General features: G+C 37.5%; 2 protein-coding genes across 3 annotated transcripts in view; both read right to left on the reverse strand.

Annotated features, from left to right (window-relative positions):
* LOC146466097 (uncharacterized) overlaps positions 1–21,357 on the reverse strand; it is a 166,967-nt gene that overhangs the window by 125,832 nt on the left and 19,778 nt on the right. The window lies entirely within an intron of this gene.
* LOC146466103 (uncharacterized) lies at positions 10–19,332 on the reverse strand. Its single transcript, XM_085127892.1, has 10 exons — positions 19,270–19,332; positions 16,608–16,775; positions 16,003–16,113; positions 15,713–15,829; positions 14,992–15,082; positions 13,775–14,149; positions 12,552–12,674; positions 11,901–12,023; positions 6,989–7,126; positions 10–709 (listed from the first exon to the last, which is right to left on the reverse strand). Exons 1-10 carry the CDS (start codon positions 19,330–19,332, stop codon positions 351–353), a joined length of 1,668 nt encoding a protein of 555 aa, XP_084984018.1. The 3' UTR covers positions 10–350.

A 21,357-nucleotide genomic window follows, 5' to 3' on the forward strand; every position in this document is an offset into this window, starting at 1 on the left:
ATACCTTGGAAGTGTCAGCATTATAGTTAAAGCAACTTATTGACACAAGGTTGTTATACTCTTGAACACAACTAAACTCGAATTTAAGATACGTGCAATTTGTGATCACCTTCTAGATATAATAACCAAGAATGTATTTTTTTAAGTATTTCAGACTGGAATAATTTTCCGGAAACAAAATAATTAAATTGGAAAATGTTACTGTACTGACAAGTCCCAAGATAAAACTGAAAACCCTGTACTTATGGTCTTGATTAGCTGAAAAAAAAAAAAAAGAAAGAAAATCATCCTCATAAAAAAAAAAACTAAACTGTAGGATTTGCTGAAAATAGAACAGTCTCAGTTCTTCTCTAGTCACTACCACAGAAGCGGAGACTACAGGCAGGTGTGCCACTGAGGTAATACACGTAGAAAGAACCGCAGTTCCTCACATGGACGGTAGTTGACCACTCGCAGCATCCAAAAGTCCAATGAAAACACACCGTTCTGCTAACTTGACCATCAGCAACATTAGGGTGCCCTCCTGTTAACCATCCTGTTGCATGAGTGTTACACCTATGAGTGGGTGGGCATGAAGAAGCCATTCGTTTCCCTGCGGCACCTTCAAACCGATACCATCCATGAGTCATTCCGCTGTCACAATTATACTGACGAGAGGTGTAAGTTATCTTTCTGGTACCATTGTTCAGACTGTAATAGTTTTGGCATTCTGAAGAGAAACAGTAATAAAAGTAACAAGTGATAATCATCACAAATCAGACTAAAACAAGTTTCAGTTCGTTGTCCTATCCCAGAACATTGTTACCAGAGGATAATATTTCTAAGCATTAAAATTGTCATAATTATTATAATCATGATTTAAAATAATTTCAGCAACACCAATTCCAGCTCGTAATGCATTATGCTGCTAGGGAAAACAGGGGCGTAGCTACCATACACGTACATGCGCAAGATAACGTACAATCAATAACAAAATAAGAAATAAATCTTGGGATCTAAAAAAAAAGTTTTACTGCAGTTCGCTGAATTTAGCAAGACAAAGGTTTTCAGATAGTAATACATTGCATCGTACGCAATGACGCACAAGTCACGGTTAATTACTAACATCTCCCAGAAATGTTGCCGCTTTTTGGGTGACAGGTGCAAAAAGGTCATATTTTCTTTCTTCCACTTATTCATAAACATATTGAGGTTAACACTGGTAAGATCTTCATTGATTTTGCAAATGTGAAGGACAGGCGTTTGTCTCTTTTCCTTTTAAACACTGAAAATAATCTTTTTTCATCATTTTCTATTTCTCAGTGCGCGAGCGGGAGGATTTCTGTACATCATGCAATCTGATTGGTTCCGGTAGTGGGCGTAATGTTTCGATCTTGTCAACGAACCCGGGCGGATTTTCACCCAAATTGCTGCTATAAATATAGACGAACATTTGCTATAAACGGCCCCTGACGACGAATTGTCCCAAGTTAAATGTTGAAAAAAGAAATATCACAGGAAGGAATGTCATCCCCTTTTCCTCTCTTATCCACCCGAGCATTAAAATTAAGTCGCAATATTTATAGTAATTTAGTGTTCAATTGGCGTGATGTGTTGCCATGGTAGTGTAAGAAGTCAGAACAGAAATTGAAGAGAAATAAGAAGAGCACGTGAGTGAGGGGAAAATATCCTTACAATTCAACCTAGCCAACGTCTTTCAACCTCTCACGTTCCAGTATATCCGTAGGTTTGATTATACGTTGGCGAACTCTAACGCATGTCTCAATTAAGCGACGCAAACACAGGCGCAAGCACAAGCATAAGAGCTTTATGTCAAGTGAAAAAGAACGCGACGCAAGCACAAGCAAAAAAAAAATGAATGATCCTTTTGTTTGTGCTTGCACTTGTGCTTATGCCTGCGTCGAGGCCGTTTTCATGATGAAATAAGCATTCTTACGCTTGCGCTTGTGCTTGCGTCGCTAGTGAAAACCAGGCTTTAGAGAAAGGAACTTACGCAATCTTATCTTTAGATCGAATTTGGCATAGGGCCTGCACTTTCAACTGGTAATATCATTGAAGTTAAGAGGAGATCGAAAACATTGAACTTACCGAGAGCAATCCCCACGTGCACATGCATTTTTTCGCTGCGCACGATAATGATGACAGTAGATATCATTACAACAAATTTGCTCTGATTTCCTCTCATTTTATTAAAACAAGGAAATCTCTTTTGATCCGCTGTTTGCAAAATTCAAACCAGTGGCGAAGCAGTATAATCGAAATATTAATAAATAATTGGATACGATGTTTTTTTTTTAAATTACTGTGACAAAATGATAAGAAAATGTTTAAAGAAAGCTTTAATCGAAAAAAAAAGTTGTAACGGGAGTCATGATTTTGTTCATGATTTTTTTTTTTAAACCATATTTGCACTTTCAATAGACAAGACTATCCATGCAATTGAAGTACATTTAACCGCATTCAGACTGGGAGATGGGGGTCGGGGGCATCCTCTCTGACCTTGAACATTCATAACATTTTTTTTTTTTATATTAAAGCAAACATCAACGGACGTTGTGACGTTTCCCTAAACTTATATGTTCGCGTGACATGATTTCTCTATGGCAACAAGATTTTGAGAACCATATTTATCGAATTTTTTTCTCTTGTCAAAAAATAGTGTTTCTTTGTTACTTTTTTATTCGATGATAGTGTTTGATGAGCCGATTTTGGAGGGCAGTCGTGATAAATCACGGACCTAATCCCTTCGTCGCATGACATCATCTCATGCTGCGGACGCCAAAGGAAACAGTTCTGGATTTACTTATATCCTCCAGGTTATATTGCGGCAACCTGAATAGAGTTAAGCAATGTACACGTATGACGCAATCACGTCACTGGTTACAATATTGATAATACTGTGGACCTAGTAACTCGAGAACATAAGCGCGCCCTTTCTCTTCACATCTGTAGGACGTCAGAAATATTGTTGTAAACACTGAACATAAACAAAGCAGAAAAGAAATTAAATTTTTAGTGACAAACAACAACAACAACTAATACTTCTGGGGTGCTATCTCTATATTTCATGTTCTTTTCGTAAAATAGTATCCGTTAGTGTCAATTATGTAGACCTTTGTTGAAAATTAGAGGATGTATCCAAAATACAATTAGCAAATTGATGTAAGTACTTGAATTTTGTTAGAAAAAGGCTCTCACCCGTTTTTGTAGGAAATAATGTAAATGGCACACAGCAAAGTGTTTGTATTAATTGCAAATTTAGATTATTACAAACCATATTTTTGTTTCGCTAAATTCCAGCCAAATAGGACGGCGGAAATACAACGCGCTAGTCTTCCAGGGATAACAGACCTCCCTCCAGCTTCAATATTCAATCAACACATCTGTTTTTCTCCAGAAGGATACCCGTTGAGATTAATTTTTTCTTTGCATTTAAAATTAGAACCCAAAAATCCAAAAGTTCCGGGAATTCATTGGAAGTATAAAAGAGTCCAAGAAGGGAATTCAGACTGCAAGAACACAGAGGAGATTGCCGAACTTGGCTAAATTCTTAAAATACCAACCTAGAACCGAAAGGCATCGAGATACAACCTATCAAATAAAAATGGTTGATGCATGGCGTAATCCGATGACAGTTTATAAAAACCGAAGAAATATACTGCACGAAGAGTATGCATCCAATCCCTAATGATTCAAATGAAAACGGTGTGAGGCCAATAGTTGGTGTATCAAGATATTTTGACTTAGCTCGGAGCACTCCGGCCACAGATATGATGTATACAAATTAGTAAAATAAAACACCCCTTGTTCTAAAGAACTATAGAATGTGACGGAGATGAGCACTAATTTTTTGTCAGATGACTTTTCGATGACTGCCATCTATGCACCGACATCATAATCTGATCTTGTGTTATACAAGTGACGGATGTTATATCGCGAAAAAGTGTCTGGTTTAGCAAATCTTATCTTTCGAAAACAAGGGCTTTTATCTTGCCCATTCGCCTCCAAATGCTGTGCTGGCCGTTTCCGTTTAAAGGCTTACGCAATTTGAATATCCATTCCTACATTGTGAGAGGAACGTAGAACGAGTAAGATAGACGTTAGCTTGTTCCAAATACCTACAAGTTTGACAGACTCAAAATGAATTCTTGACGGACTTTATGTGACTAACAAAGTTCGCCAAATTTATTTTATCCTTTTTTCTTGATTACTTTGTGCTATTTGGTATGGTGGAATATAGCGGGCAGTGGGTTGTTTTTCGTTCTGAGAAACACAAACGGAAGATGAAAGTAAACGTATCAGTCTGAAAAGACCTTCCAATGCATACCAAAGAATTACAAATCATCGATCATTCACTTTTCCTAGAAAGATCTGAACGAAATAGCATTTAAGCAAGTGGATAGCAGGTGTACTTGTACTGAACGGGAATAAAGCATTAAAAAGACCGGAGAAGAATAACTTTACTTCTTATGCGCCCCATCAAGTAGGTCGCTTTGCAGTGTTCCTGTATGTAAAGACCTCTTAATAGCAGATTTCAATTATATACAGCAAAAGGTTTAACGGGAGAGTCGTGCTGGTACGACGCATGAACGACGCTAGGTCAGAGCCGTGGCCTTACGTCTTTAATTTAAATATAAAAATACGAAGAACAGATGTCTATTTTTTTCTTTTGAGAAACCTAGATAGCCTCCCTCCTCAAAGACACACACACCGAACAATCGCACACTTGCAAAACCGTGTTATGAGTTAACGTTTATTAAAGGTTTAAAATGTCTAATTGAGATATTTTATAGCACACTTTGCCTAACGGGAGTCCACTGTATTATACGATGTGGATAACATCTCTCTCTCTTTTCTTTTTTGTTTGTTTATTTGTTCGATTGTTTGATTGTTTTTCAGTGCTTACAGTAGTGGATAGCGTAACACCATTTTAACCACCAATGTCCTCCGTTTTGAGCCACAATATTGAAAAGACGCAATAACCAAAGTAAGTTTAATTTGAATTGTTTAAAACTTTGGTGTTAATATTCGTAGCAATATTGTAACGCTGATTTGAATGTTTCATTACAGAAACAATTCATTGTATTTTCAATAGTCAAACGATCACGCAGTAGACTCAACTTGCGTTGGCCCTTATGATTGAGAGCTGAGGGTTGAGCCTAATGCTTTGGGAATATTTTGTACACTGCCTGCACTTCTTTTAGCGTTTTGCTACCTGAACAACTAATTATTTTGAGACACTATCAATCTGCCGGCATGGAGTGAAAAGTTTGTCCATATTAACAATGGCGATCAAATTATACGACTTTTCAAGCTTTACTTCTTACTGTTTTTTTTTCCTTAATCATTATGAATATTACAATTATAATTATTATATTAACCTGTATAATCCTTTCTTTGTAATCTGTCTACAAAAACTAGAGATTAGAATCAGCACGTTCTGATTACCTTTATCAGTAATATACAGTCACAGAACATTTGCACGTTTTAGCCGCACTTTTTATATTTAATAATTAACAAATATTCACCGAAGTGGAGGCCACCAACACTTAGGTGCATGAATAGTTTTTTTTTTTAGTATAAACTAAAACAGTGCGATAATATAGCACAAAAATAATGATTTTTAAATCATTTATTCCTGTCAACAATTACAACTTCCCATTGCTTTCATCGACAAATTCGCGCTTAAAAGGATAACGCTTTACCGGCAAAAAACCGCCACACGAAATTTCGCGGCCTTTTTCTTTGTACATTTCCTCCGTTTTTTACGGTTGTAGTCAGGGAAGCCATTTTTCTCGTAATTTACGTAAGCTTCGTGAGTTGCATGGACGTGAATAGCACTTGCTATACCGAGTTTCAGTAGCCAATCAAAGTGCGTCAACAAAGCTATCCACTGTTTATGAATAGAGTAAGCTACAATGTCTCTATTATAACAGGAGTAATCTAATGCATAATGACAACGAGCAAAGAGACATCTCCTTTCCAAGTTGTTCTTGCAGTTTGCGTGTGTATGTAAGTATGTATATGCGCATGAGGGGAGTAAACTCAGATTTAGAGCGAAGAGAATCGATCGGAAGTGTTCCAACTAATAACTACCGCAAATAAATAAACATCAAATAAAGGAAAGATCCTCGCAGTTACTACGGAACTTAAGCAGTTGTAAATAGAAAGCCTGAAAAAATTCAGGCTTGAACAGGATTCGAACCCATGACCTCTGCGATGCAGAGGTCATGGGTTCGAATCCCGTTCAAGCCTGAATTTTGTCCAGGCTTTCTTTTCGCAACTGCTTAAATTGCGATTTATTGTACGAAACATTTGAATCAGAATTTGGAATTTTTACCAAGTTTCTATCTGCTTTCACCCCATACCCCCTCCACCTCCCCCCCCCCCCCCCCAAAAAAAAAAAAAATTAAAAACAACAACAGCAACAACAACAACAACAATAAAAAAAAAAAAAAAGAAAAGCAAAAGAATAAGAGCAAAAACAGGAGAACAAACCAAAAAGAAAAGAAGAAGAATCGACCCATAATTGTATAAACGCTTTCCAGTAAGCTGAAAATGCGATGATCCCTAGTTGCGGAAGCATGATTTCGTACACTTTCTGGGCCCAGTTGTTCAAAGCCTGGATAAGTGAAAAATTGTAATTGTTATTTATTTACCGTTTAAGGAGGATTTTTCACAAGATTAAGGTTTAAGGAAAAGGAATTTGTAATTTATAACCTTATTGGGCCACAATTTTGTGGCAAACCCTCTTTTAGCGGTAAATAAATAGCAATTAAAATTTACACTAACCTAGGATAATCTTAATCGGGCTTTGAACAACTAGGCCCTTGATTCTTTGAAGCATAAAGTCCCGTCACTATAAACCTGGCATTTCTTATTTTATAATGTTTCGTTCTCCTTTACTTCATCCTCACAGCGTATATTATGGTCTGGCGTTAATTTTCGTCATCAACTTATCGATCTGAAATCAAAAAGGAATAATTACCTGACACAAGATTGCACTGAGTCCTTCCATCTCCAGTATAAGGATGATCACAAGAACAATTGTACGATCCTACAGTGTTTGTACAAGTAGCTCGTGAACTGTGACAGCTGCGCAAGCCACTGGCACACTCGTCGATATCTGTACGAAAAATATCACTTATGAACGGTGTCGTGTCTGGACGACTGTGATTAATTGTATGCGGCAAAGCAATAAATACAATTGCAGTCGCTGAACAGTTGATGGTGACTAAGTAATTCAAGTACAACCTACTGAAATATGTGTCTGCATCAGTTTACAGCCGGAAACTTAATAGTTTTCATGCTCGCCTGCTTAAGAGCTACTGACTGTAAATATCAAAAATCCCACGACAGAGAGGAAATTTCAGATTTCATTTTATTTCACCTAAATGTTCCCTTTGGTGATCTATTTTCAAAAATCAAAATCGCTCTTTCGTTTTCCTAAAAAATAGAAGACTTGAATTTACGGAAAATCGGGGATCTTTAGCAGGCTCGCACACAGCAACGAGAATTACTCTTGTTTTTCTTCTTCATACTACATCATGATTTCAACATATGACGGAAGTTATTATTTTCGGTTCCCAAGCAAGAACATTAGCCCTCGCAACGATAGCGCATAGCCTTTAATTTTAAACATGGTCGGTTATCTCGAAATCTTGTCCGACACTTTATGACGAAATTTTGAAGATTTAAAGTACTAAATCCATACAATTTGCAGGCCACATAAGAAAAAAATCTGTATGAATCAATTTTTACGTGGCTGTTTTTTATTCCCGCATTTGTCACTAATAGTCCGGCAGATTGGTGCAAAAATATGACGGAATTGTGGGATTTATGGCAAAAGCCCCAAATTTGGCACATAGATAGAGAATTACCTACTAAACAATATTAGCTATGGACCTACCTGGAAAGTATCCCATAATTGCAGTTTTAACGGGTTTAAGGTGTTTCACTGAAATTCTAGCATGGAGACGAGGCTGAGATTTGATTTCTCGTGTAACAACCACAGTCTTGCATCATAAGAGCGACAGCCCTCCAAAAGTGGAGATTTATTCAATTTATTTGCTTTTCTTTTTGATCGTGGAGTCGTTTCAGTTGATTATGTGACAGGTCACGTGATTGCGTATCATGGCATAACTAATACGATTTTGAGACGGCGATACTGCGCTGATATTAATGGATAGTTTAGGGTGAAAATATATTTCAGAATAGACAAGGAAACAAGACCAGTACCATGACAATATTTTCTTCCAGCGTCGTCTATATAGGGCTGTAACGCTGCCCTAAAAATTGCGATTCAAGCAATTAACATAACGAAAAATAGGCTGTTGATAAAAATATAAATCGTACCAGCTACTCACGAGTTTTTAAACGTGAACATCTACAGCCTGTTTTCTTTTTATTCTAATTTCCTTTTAAATTCTTTTCTTCTCAAGTTAGAAGGCTAGCAAAACAAATTTAGATGGTTATCGTATAGGTTTTTCTAAAAGCAGAGTGATATGAAAGAAAAAAGATCCATATTTCACCTTTTCCACCGAATTTTTACGATTCATATATCTCTAACTGTGTAATCGAAACTGGAATTAAGTTCATCTAGCACAAATTTTAAACTTTTGTTCTTTGCATGAGTAAACCAACAAGGTAGCGTAATTGGCCAGGTTACTATTCCCATACACGTGTAGTCAGTTGAACACATCGCTCAGTTAGTTTTTGAAATATTATCGCCAATCGTCTCATTACGTGGTTGGAGTACCATATGAAATTAAAGTAAAAACTTTTTTTAAGATCTGAATTCACGAAGTTAATTTCAAGCGAACTATTGCCATGTTTAGTCAAAACAAAGACTAAGATTATAAATGTATAAAAATCGCGCCAGCGTGGAAAAATCTTCGGCTATCCCTGCCATGCTCTTTCTTCTTAGGCAACTTTCCAGCAATTTTACATCTCGCTAAGTTTTAAACAAAGTACTCTGTTTCCTTTCTGGACATGAAAACTGCCCTTTGATAGGAAAAAGTTAGAAGCGAAACCTCCTCTACTCATTTTTCGAAGCAAGCAATTTATTGGTGGCTAGCTTTCCAGCTTTGTAATTTCATTTATCAAATTGACATTTCATCGTTCACTTTGCTGATTTGGCAAACAAGGTATCTTTTTCACTAGCCAATTTTATCCTTCGCGTCAGAGCGGGCACCAGGATCCCAGGAGATTGAACAGCCTTCTTCAGGGTTGAAGAGAACAGAGAGGAACTTTTCCTTTACCTGGCCGAGCAGCTTTCCACCATTGAGAAGTAGTATCCGACTAAACATGAGACAGTAGTCTTTAACAATGACAGAACTGACGCCGCAGATTCTATCACCCTGCGCGCACGAAGAAGCCGACACAAGGCTCCTACTACATGCTGCTGACGCTGCAAGACGTGGATACACTAAAGTAATGGTGTGCACTGTCGATACGGATGTTGTAGTCATCGCAGTGGCAAAATATCCAATACATTTCTTTATCCGAGCTTTGGATTGAGTTTGGTAAACACCTGAAATATTTGCCAGCACATGACATATCCCGTAGTATTGGCAAAGAAACGTCACAAGCTCTCCTCGCTTTTCACCCCTTTACAGACTGTAATCAAACGTCTTTTTTTGCCCACTATGGCAAAAAGACAGCATGAGGAGCGTGGGGTGCATTCGATGATGTGACGGCAGCTTTTCAAGCTCTTAGCAATGCTCCGACGGTGAATGTTGTGGATGAAGTGATGCCTATTCTTGAGCGATACGTCATCATCATGTATGATTGTACCAGCACTTGCATGAAAGTAAATGATGCGCGGAGGGACCTATTCACACGTGCACCTAAAGGGAGAGACATTGAAGCCATTACGTCAACCTGTAAAGAGGTCCACATACCAGGCTGGCCACTGCTGGGGCAATTCCTTGGTGCCGTCTCCTATGTTTCCGTGTCCAAGTGAATGGGGCTGGGTGAAAGTCGCTGATGATATTTGGGCGCCCTTGTTGATGACAATTCCCCAGGCATCTCAAAGCTACTGAAAGGTGGTTTCAAGAATGAAAGACGTTGTGCAGGGCGATGGAAAAGCGTTAAGGCCGAACTGCCATGCACATCACTGTGCAATTGCGCTGGAATGTGCGACCGAAAATGAACAACAGAATGCCGGATGCAAGTGTACAAATCTGCGTATTGCTTGCATTATTAACAACATTCCTATGAATTTGTGTTAAGCAATTTTAAGTTCGTTTGACCTTTTTAGGGCTTAATTTTTAAAACTTTTACTGTTTTGTAGTTTATATGTATGGACTTGGCCAAATAATTGAGCCAGGGTAGGATTATTATGGCCAAAGTTAGGAATTATAAGCCTATTTATCCACGTGGTTGGTCACGTAATCACACAAGAAGGCCAATAATGTCTCAGAATGCAAATTGGTAATTCATTTCTTCGTTAAACTTGTTAATATCTTACGAAACATTGTCTCACTTTGTGGCTGGAAATAAATAATTTACCCAAGTTTTGTCCATGTTAAAGGCCAAACCCATTATAGTTACAATTATGGGATGGATCCCGAATGGGTCAATAGTATTTTCGTAGTTTCTATGTATGAACTTGACCAAATAACTAACATGTAAATTGAGAGAAGCAGGATAAGATTACAATGTCCAGTGCTTGGTTTTAAAACGCGTATTTGGTCACGTGGTTGGCCATGTGATCACACAAGAAGGCCAATAATGTCACAGAATGCATTTTGTAATTAATGTTTTTGGTTTAACTTGTTAATTTCTTTCGATACATTGTCTCACATTGCTGGAAATAAATAAATAATTCACCCAGCCTCGTTTCCATGTTACAAGTGTAGTGGGCCACCTTTAATCCGTTATAATTAAAATTATGGGATAGATCCCAGGTGGGTCCATAGCTAATATTGTTTAGTAGGTAATTTTCCATCTTTGTGCAAAATTTGGTGCTCTTACCATAAATCCCACAATTCTTGCACCAGTCTGCCGGACTACAATACCGCTGGCAAAACAAAACTTGACATTTTCTCTTTAATTTTCGTTGAAAGGTCTTTCATCATAGCAAAACATTTTAAATGTATATTGAGCTTGATGGGTGTCTCTAATTTTTAAGATATCAACGTTTAAAACAGTTAAAGTAAAGCACAGATCAGTGAAAAAGTTCCTACTTTGCAGAAATCGAGGTATCTTTAAAATGCGCCAACATTTTTTTTTTCTGTTGAATAACAAGCGGTTAGAATAAGAATTCTTTTCGGTGTTCGCGCAAGTTTAAGGCTCAAGAACCGTTTTAGATAAGAAGGATGAATGTCGGTCAAAGTCCAGCCCTTATTCGCTTTCTCCGAACAAGATTTTTATTTAACTGTTTTTGTCCGGATCTATTTCACTGCTATTCACGTTCTTTGACTATTTATGGTCACCTGAAGTCTGTTCAAAACGTAAAATGTACATAAGTATATACTCCTACCTCTCAAGTGTTCCGTTGTAATTTTAAGTTTTGCACAACGTAATCATAAATATTCAAAGCCCGTGAATAGCAATGGAATAGACCCAGACAAACAAAAATAGAAGGATTTTATGATAACTGACAATGTTTAAAATGAGAGGCTATGTGCTATCGTCATAGGTTGTCCTTGGAAATCGATGAACAAATTTAACTTTGATCATATGTTGAGACAATGATGTAGTATGAAGGAGATCGAAGTTTATCTTCTATGCGAGATTGTAATTTCAAAACTTCCACCGTAAGTCCGGGAAAACTGCTGCCAGCCTCTTTAAATTTTAGTTTGTATTCCTAAATGTCATGTTCGCACTCGCTAAGATAGGTTCATTGCTTCTTTTGAGTAAGCTACAAATTAAAAAAAAAAAAGAAAGATTCTTACCGGTACATATTTGTCCATCGCCCGAATATCCAGAATTACATACACATGTGTAGGATCCGTCGGTATTTCTGCATGAAGCATTCACACCGCAGCTGTAAGGGCTGGTGACACATTCGTCTATATCTACGAAAGGGTGATGACAGCAAACATTGCATATGGAAATTGTGGTAAGCTGCATCTTCTAAGTTTTTTTTTTCTATGTCAGAAAGCTTCTTAGTGTCCCTGGTTTGCTCTCCTTTCTAGCCTTTTTGGTCGTTCCCAAATTAAAACACCCGCACTCATTTGGCGAAACAAACCACAAAAACAAAACAAAGAACACTGCTGGAAGCTCTGATGATTCAACTGTTACTTTTAAACAATATGAACTGATGTAACGCTTGTCTACAATTACTGTATTGCAATAATGTGCTATATGTTATGTCTGATGTAACTTTCACGCTTTTACGGCAGAATTTTTCTTTAATTACCTGATTATTTTTGTACTCGCGGTCATGACTTAGTGACCATTATCCTCAGTCTCGTATTCGGTATTTTACCGTCGTCGTTTTCATCGCCTCGGTCAAACATTACCAGCATTACCACTACCATGCAGATGAGAACAGAATTATATTTTACACTGAATTACTTGAGTAATAAGTATTAACTTCTTACCATTGCAAATCTCGCCATTTCCCGTATATCCAGATTTACAGCCACAGGTGTATGAGCCCACGGTGTTTTGACAAGCAGCATTGGGGTCACAGTCAAATGAGTTTGTAGTACATTCGTCTAGGTCTGAAAAAGATGCAACAAAAAGACAACGACATTAAGCCCATCCAGACGGGGAATATTCTCCCGATTTGACTGTCGACGTTTAGAAATTTTACTAATATTTGTGCAAACGACAGGAAACTTCATGTTTTTTTTCCCCAAACTTACGAGGAAAAGAAATTGGCATGGTAGGCCAGGCCTCAATTATTTTCTTGTTGTCATGGTAACCAATTTTGATCACTGACTTACTGAATTTAATGTTACCAAGACTTTATGTTACCTAATGTTACCAAGACTTAGTGAATTTAATGTTACCAATGTCAAACAATGTCAATGTTACCAATGTCAAACAATTAAATAACAGGCCTGTTTCAGAGAAATCGAAAAAGATCGTCAAATCGTTAAAGATGGAGTTTCTAACAGTAAATTCATGTTCTTGTATTATGATTGTGGTTTTGAGTTATTTCTATTCGTCTTTGATCAATTTTGTCCGTTTTTGAGGTTTTTCTAACACTAACAAATCTAATATGGTAAACAGTTTGAAAACTTGACACAATTGCTGCGTCATATGACATGGTAACGTCCATTGCGTACATTAAAAGTGTCATCTGCACGTACTATCTATCCTGCATATAAATAAAAAGCCTCTATCACACTTTGTTGTAGTTTTGATACTTGCAAAGTTATTTTGGGTGACAAAAATCTCTCGATTGAGGTTTTTTTAAATTCGACAGTAATTACGACATTTTTTTTAACTTACCTATGGGCTGACTCGCTAGCCTTTTGATTGCTGATTTGTTGTTTATTTATTTATTTATTTATTTATTTATTTATTTATTTATTTATTTATTTATTTATTTATTTATATATTTAGGACATATCAGTGTAGGTATTTGGGATAATTATTTTTTGTTGTATTACCATTCGTTCATAGATAACAAGGCTTCACCAGTATCGCCTAAAGGAGTGACGCTTACTAAAGAGACGATATTTAGAGAAAATTTACGCTAAATCAGTTCATTATGGCTGGGGTAGAATTCGCAACTACACTCTTCTCCAACAATATCAACAAGTCATTTTCTGGCACGGTTATATATGAGGTGGACATATCTACTGCACTCTACCTGTAAAGCAAGTAAAGATGTTGCAATTATCGCATGACACATCGTTCCAAGTGTAACCATGCTTGGCACCCAAAGTATGCACACAGTCTTCATTCCTCCAGTTGTTTGGTTGTCTCGGCGCCCAGAACCTAAAGTTGCTCACTTCTTTATTGGTCCAAACAAACGATCCATCAACACTTCTATCATTGAGACCAATCCAACTTCGTTCGCCGTTATTGCGATGCTGGATGTAGACATTTTCCTCTTGATTGTGAACGGTCACTAGATCTGAGTGCATTGTTGAACAGTTTGATTCAGCGGTCAGCCTTGAGGCGCATGCACGGCTTGTGAAGTAGCAGTAACCACCAAAGTAACTCCATCCTGGTTGGCATATGTCTGTATGAACAGAGTACATAAAAAAATATATATTCAGTGGTGATTTCTCCTTAGGAAACTTTTCTGTTACCAGGCAACCAATTCTGTTATGATTCAGCCGTGTTAGTTATTAATTACCTTGGCTAGTCATAAATAATTGAAATTGGGTGATGTTAAGTTTTAGACAAACAACCAAACTCGTCCTCCTCGGTTAATTCATAGCTTATGACGTACTCTGCAAGAAAATGGTTGTATTATGGGCTATGGCACTGCTGGGATGCGGTTCCGGGGAGTGCAAATGCAGGGACTATAACGGCATCCGAAGTGGTGGTAAAAATATGCGTCATCTTGAATGGTGCTTCAAACTCAACTTTATTTAAAAAAAAAACCCTCTGCAAATTACAAATCCCCTGCATCTTCAACGTGCAGAATGTCATCTGCTTAAATACTTTGCTGCTTCTTGATAGGCTTCCGGCAGAGATTAAAAACACAGATGGCATTGTTGGTTAAAAGTTGGCCTTTACTACAATATATATCGTGATGATGGAAACAAATAGTTCCTAAATTTAACCAAAATAGTCCTAATAAAGAAACGTCTACGGAAAGCCTTGAAAAAGTCAGAGAACACGCTAACAGAACTCCCCCCCCCCCCCCCCCACTACTCTGTCCTGTCCTAAAACAAGAGTAATTAAATATACCTTTTATTGGGTTAGCCCAATTTGGTTGAAAATCCAATCTTTAGGTTTTACTTCTTTAATAATCTGTATATTTGTACATTGCTCATTTCCATTGATCTACTCATTGAACAATTATTTGTCTTCTTTCATGAAATAATTGTACGTAAAAGTTTTTTGTACTCTTACCTGACAAGACAGTGTATGATATGGAGAGCGGGTCATACTTTGACACATACAGTTCCTTTACACATACTCGAGCTCCGGTGGTGTTGATGTACTGTAAAATAAGACAAACACATATGAAATGTTCAATGCTTTTATTGTTTGTTCCCTAGACTTCGCCTTTGTTATCACAACCTTCTACCTGCGTAATTTTTGCGAGTAAAACTTAGAGATTTATGATCGTTCGTAATTGAGTGAGTTTCAGAAAATTATCTAAAATATAATTGGTGCCACGGATGCAGTTTAAACAAACCAAAAAACAAATAACGTTATTTAGAGAGGTAGATCCGAGCTCTTTGAATGGTATATTATTTAGATAGTTGACTCACAGACTGCTATACTGTTTTTAGCACAGTTGAGTTTATGACCTCGATCAAATCTTTGTCCACTATGCCACTTGAGCATTCTTACACTATTAAAAAAATGATAATTAAAATTTAAAGCTATGGTCCTTCTACTTGATTGTCTATTGGTGTCCGGACGCGGCAACATAGACCGCTGCAAAAGCTTGAAATGTTAATTATCATCAAAGCCTACAAAACTCGTGTTAAGTTGTAACATGTTTTCATGAATCATAAACCTCCATGGAAAATTCTCTCCAGTTTTTACTGGATTTCTTACAGCTAGTGATATCTCTAACAGGTGAGGTGAACAAATCTAGTACGGATTGAAGCGGCTGACCTACCTCCACCCAAGCTGTTATAGAATTGTGCATAGGATCTTGATTTCCACCACTTGAGGAATGGTTTGATGAAACGAAAACACTCGGAGCATTTTGATATACTTTAGTGAAGTGTATGTCCTATGAAAAAGTCGTAGTGGTTAGAACAGGATTTCATTTACTAATCAATTAATGTAATCCACTTTGAAGTTGGAGATCCTGCGGATGTCAAGGATATATACGTCCAAAAAGAAAACATACTCTTTCTCTCAAACAAAACGTTGCAGTTTAAACTGAAAACGAAGTGCACTGACCTTGCAGAAGGCATTATTGAAATCAGCAGGAGGAGGCTGAGAGTTTGCAAAATAAACTGAACTGTGTTCTGAGAAGAGAGGCTTGTGAAGAGAGGAAAACGCCAACCAGCTCTAGAGAAAAAAAGTTAACAAAAATCTTATGAAAAGTAGGTAACACTATTATGTCACTGGGCGCGTGACTTTACTATATACAAAAGCAGTTAGAGTGAAGGCTGACCTAATGTTACACTTAAGAGAAGAAGACAATAGCCGATTAAGTTTTCTAAATGGTGTTTGTACAAATGAGAGAATTCAAGAAAGCTTAATATTTTTACGCCGATATAATATTTTCCATTTAGAATGAGTACATAGAGTATAATTAACTGATAATTCAGTTTTTTACATGTTTTCGATGCGCTTCACCTTATTAAAGTTTAAATATTGTGTTCTTGAAAAGGGTTTTTCAGGCAATCTTATAAAAACTCAACAAAGAAGATCTTTGACTGAAACTAATTTCTTCCTTACCCTCTGTGCAGTAGGTAAGGATGCCGTATGTGGCACCCATGAACTGGGTTAAATCAAAACATAAACGCAGGGCAAAACAACAGGAAATTGTATGCACTTACAACGTAAATATCTTTATGAGAGCCTGCGTAATTTTGCAGTTCCCTCAAACATATTTTCAGGGAAGATTGGGAGAGGTCCTCCAACCAAACACTGGCAGCATCCCTTTTTAGTCCAGCATGGTGGTGTGCCGCGGTAATAAAAACGGAAGGTTTCTTTGAAAACTTACCCTGTAAAGTAAAGTAAATAAAAAATAAAAGGTAGAATTTTTATTATGCGACTTAGTTATACCGATGCTACCTTAACGCAAAATACCTTTATAGTTTACAGTGCATCGTATGAATATAACTCTCACAAGTAGTGTAAATACTCGAACCAGGCTATTTAATGTCGCATGCTAAAGTCTCAGTTTAATTTAAGAAATAATTTAAGAAATCTATCGTGTGACTCTGGCATTAAACTATCTAGACCGGCTTGGAGGTGGGGATTCTACTAACGGCGAATTTGATATCAAATAATTTTTTTTATTAGTGTTCGAGCAAACGCCCTTGCTCTTCTGGAATTAATCAGAAATTTATCTGGAAAACATCTGATCTGGTCGCAGTTAGTGTTCATAAATGTGATGCATCCTGTCATTGATATGGACAACAAATGCAAGGAAACGTTGGTGTACCTAATTGTTATAGTTCAGACTAAGGTGACAACAAGTAGCTATGATTTATATATTGAAAGATTGTAAATTAGCAATTCAAGACATGCATATGAAAATACAAAACAAGACGTTAATGTCAGGAGAATAGGCATAGTTCTCTGCTAGCTTTTAAACCATTGTTCAAGGATGGTGCTGAACGCTTGATATGGTAGGCTTCTTTGTATAGTAGTAAATTCAAATTATCATCGTTGTCTATTATCTTTGTGTCAACACGCATGGTATGGGTGAGATATTCTTTGTTCATTGCAGTAGAAGGTGGCTTGTTATTAATAAAAATGTCCGGTAGATTGCATAAACCTTGTATGTGCTTGGTCTAGCTGATCACAGAAGCGCAGATGTTTATATAATGCGTGGTTCAATTCAACCTGTTACCATCTCCCCCGGGCACACCCCCGGGCATTTGTGTTTTTGACGTCCTATTCCCCACCCCCGGGCACACGGAAAGAGACAATACCCCACCCCCGGGACTCATGACATGAACTAAAAATAAACTGCTTCGTTTTGATGATTTATTACTTATTGAAACAAAATCAGGAACCTGAAAAATCCTGAACTTTTAGAACAATTAACTCTCTTCCGAAGTAAAGCGAATCTTATAAAACTCGACACGCACACTAATACACCAGGAGGGCGTTTCAACCAAACTGCCTCGAAAATTAAAATGTATCTCTACAAAACAACTCTTAAATTCCTAGAAACAATGTGAAATAACGTCTTTTGCATTTTCAGTGCAAATAAATTGCTTTTCTACAAGAAGATCAAAATGTTTAACTCAGTATATATTTACAACATTACAACTGCGCCTGAAACAAGCTAGCTGAAGCGAGTGAATACCATTAAAACAAAACCATTATTAATTCATAGTTTCCTTCTGGAGGAAATCCTTTCCTCTTTTATCTTTTGAACTTAATTACTTTTTGTTTTCTTTCATCAGGTCTACGTCAGCTCTATGACTGGCGGAAATGTGCAAATGTAGCCGTTTTTAATAACATTTGTTTGAAATTTACGAAATGCAATACGTACTCAGCTCAAATGAAAGAGCGATTTTCGTTTGACCTTGAAATGATATATTTTTTTACGCCATGCAGAACACAAGCAAAACGACAACCAACATGAAATTAAAGGAACTGCAGGCAAATGTGCACGACTTTCAGTTGGTTTATGATATCGCACACGAAAAGCAAAGCGAACGGATTGCGTGGTTAGCCGCCTTTGTGTCACCCCATAAGTCTTTGCGCAAGTAGTTATTTCGATTTGTCCCGCACCCCTACCCCCGGGCAAGACCACTTGAGGAAATTCCCGACCCCGGGCCAGACGGGCCGGGTTTTCCCGGGGTGTGCCCGGGGGGGGGGGGGGGGATGGTAACAGGTAGAATTGAACCACGCATAAAGCGCTATCTTTGTCCGTGGTCGCATGTTCTTGTGTACGGACAAACAGAGTTCTGTTTGTTTTGCCGATGTACGAGGAATTGCAGCCGAAGCAAGTGAATTTATTCTGGGCAGGAGCTCGCTCTTCCCTCTCCCCAAAAGTATTTCAATAGCATAAAAACCCAAAGAAAAGATTAAGCAAAGGCCTGTTAACACCCCTGCCCCCATTCACCCATGTTTTGTATGGGACAAAATAGGATCAGTAAATATTTATTAAGTAGGAAGGTTCAAATAAAAGTGTATGTGTTATATGTTTATCATGACAGGTGTGAACTTTTAGGTTTTGTTTTTACGTATATCATTAAATGTGTGACTCTTTCACTTTTACTTTTGTTTACGTTAACAAAAAGAGTTCGCATGCCAATTGTGTAAGGATAATTGTTCTCAGACTCATCACATCCTTGCTAACTATCAACTTTTTGGTGCGTCTTATAACCGAGTATTTTCACGTAATTTTCAGTTTCAGAACTTAGCTTGGTTAAATTGATAAGTTTGGGGTGCGTCTTATAACCGAGTGCGCCTTATAACCGAATAACTACGATAACCGACGAAAAACAAAAAAAATCCCGCCAGAAAATTTGTTACCCCAAACGGGGGCGTCACTAATATTGATGACACTCTTGCCCCCGCTACCAACACCACCACCATATATATTTGATACATCACTTCAACAAAGCGTAACATGTTGAATGGCCTATTTTCAACAATCAACATCTCATGATACACCGTTTAGCATTTGTACGATAATCTTGTGTCATTTGCTAACAATTTGATGGCCATAAAGAAGGGTTCCCTTTTGGTATTGAATTTCAGCTTATATCTTATATTTTTATATTGAAATATTGATATCTGGTTTACTGTTAGACACCAGACTACACTAGAAATGCGTTTTTCCGCCATCCTTATTATTGGTTTCAGAAAAAAAAGAGGAAGGGTTGGGTCTAGTTTAAGTGGCTTCCCTTTTTACTCACCCCAGTTCACGCTCAGTTTTCCATAATAAGTAAAAACCAAATTGATAGAGCTGGGTAAAATAGACCCTGGCCCTGGCAAGGCACAAAGAACAGCTTCGAGTTTGTCCTTAATATAGTGTGTTTTGAATTAATCGTTCAGTGTATCAGTTTAGTAAGTTTGCAAAGAGGTAAGTTAAAAAAAGTAGAGATTTCATTGCTAAATTTATATGAGATGAAAACCTCGTCTCTAGACGGAATTCCCGTTTGGCAGGAATTTGGTAAACTGAAGGTTAAAAATTCACAGACTTATTCTCCCTTTTTTTGTCATAAATTCATTGAGTGACAAAATCAACTGAGATGTGCTTTTAGAATTTCCCTTTTCGTACATCCTATCCTTGTTATGGTGTTAAAATTTTAAAGATTTGGATTACCAAATTGAAATTTAATAACATAAATCTTTTTACTTGTTGTAACATGTTGTAAAATAGTGTTCTCGTAAAAATGGCCGGTTCGGCTTCAAGGCTCATGGTTCGTGGAACACAGTGCTGATAGCCCGAATACATTTGAGACGAGTTCGGCTTGTTTGTAAACTAAGTAGCAGTAATAAACATTCCATTAACCCTTTAACCCCTTCTATCAAAGAACAAATTCTCCTATCTTGTCCCCATACTTTTTTTATAAAAGTACTGGAGAGAAGTTATTAAAATATCAAGAAAATTCACCTTAGCTGATCATGTCCTTAATTCTCATGACCTCAGGGGTTGAATAAGCATTGATATTATAAGGAGAAATTGGATGCAGATCACTGTTACGGATTAAAGGGTTAAATTAGAGTGTTTTTCAATTGATTGTCCTAAAACGAAAAGCAAAGCAATTACTTTAACCAATCACAAAAGATGAAAACAGTGCAATGAACTAATCAGAATTCGAAGCAAATGCACATAACCTGCGCCAAGCGCGGGAAAACGCGCTCGAGTAAGGCACGATTGGTTTTTGTCTTGCTTCTCATTGGTTGAGAAAGTGGCGCGAGTTTTTCTAACCAATCACAGAGCGTGATAACGAAAAACCAAAGCAAACGCGAAGTTACTTTCGATGCTCAATTGAAAACCGCTCTATTCCAGGTTTGAACTTGTAGAGAGCAAGGTCGGGCAGCGCCAAATTGAAAGATGCATTAAAAACGAGGGAAGACTAGACCACTTTTGGACTCTCTTCATGTCTTTCCCTACCTTTGCTCTCCGCAATGGCCACTTTCACATGATAACTTCTCTGCAGTAATAATCCGTCCGAAAAATTATTCCTCTAATTGTGAACACGGCACTTGGCAATTTCGTGCCCACAGTCCTCAGGCTTTTTGGTCAGCGCTTGGTCACCAGGAGAGAGACTGGGGAACTTTAATCTCATTAACGCAGGATTTCTGCGGTAAAACAATGTAAGCCGTTATGATGCAGCCAGTCAAAAAAAAAAAAAAAAAAAAAAAACGATTTCCAACCGCTGGCCAAAGGGCCTGAGAACTCTGGGTACGAGATTGGGCACTTTGATGTTACAGAGTCCTTGCTCTCAGAGGGATAATTTGTCCTGAGATACATGTAAATAGACATACAAGAAGGCTGATAAAATCAGGCGAATTGCCCGTCTAAGTTATAAGCTGACCCGTTCAGTTACAGATGAGTAACATGTTGAAGATACACAATCTACTGCTCAATCGCGACTTCAATTCAAATAT

Source organism: Pavona decussata, unplaced genomic scaffold, assembly GCF_977016875.1.
Source record: "Pavona decussata unplaced genomic scaffold, jaPavDecu1.1 SCAFFOLD_154, whole genome shotgun sequence".
NCBI classification, from domain to species: Eukaryota; Metazoa; Cnidaria; class Anthozoa; order Scleractinia; family Agariciidae; genus Pavona; species Pavona decussata.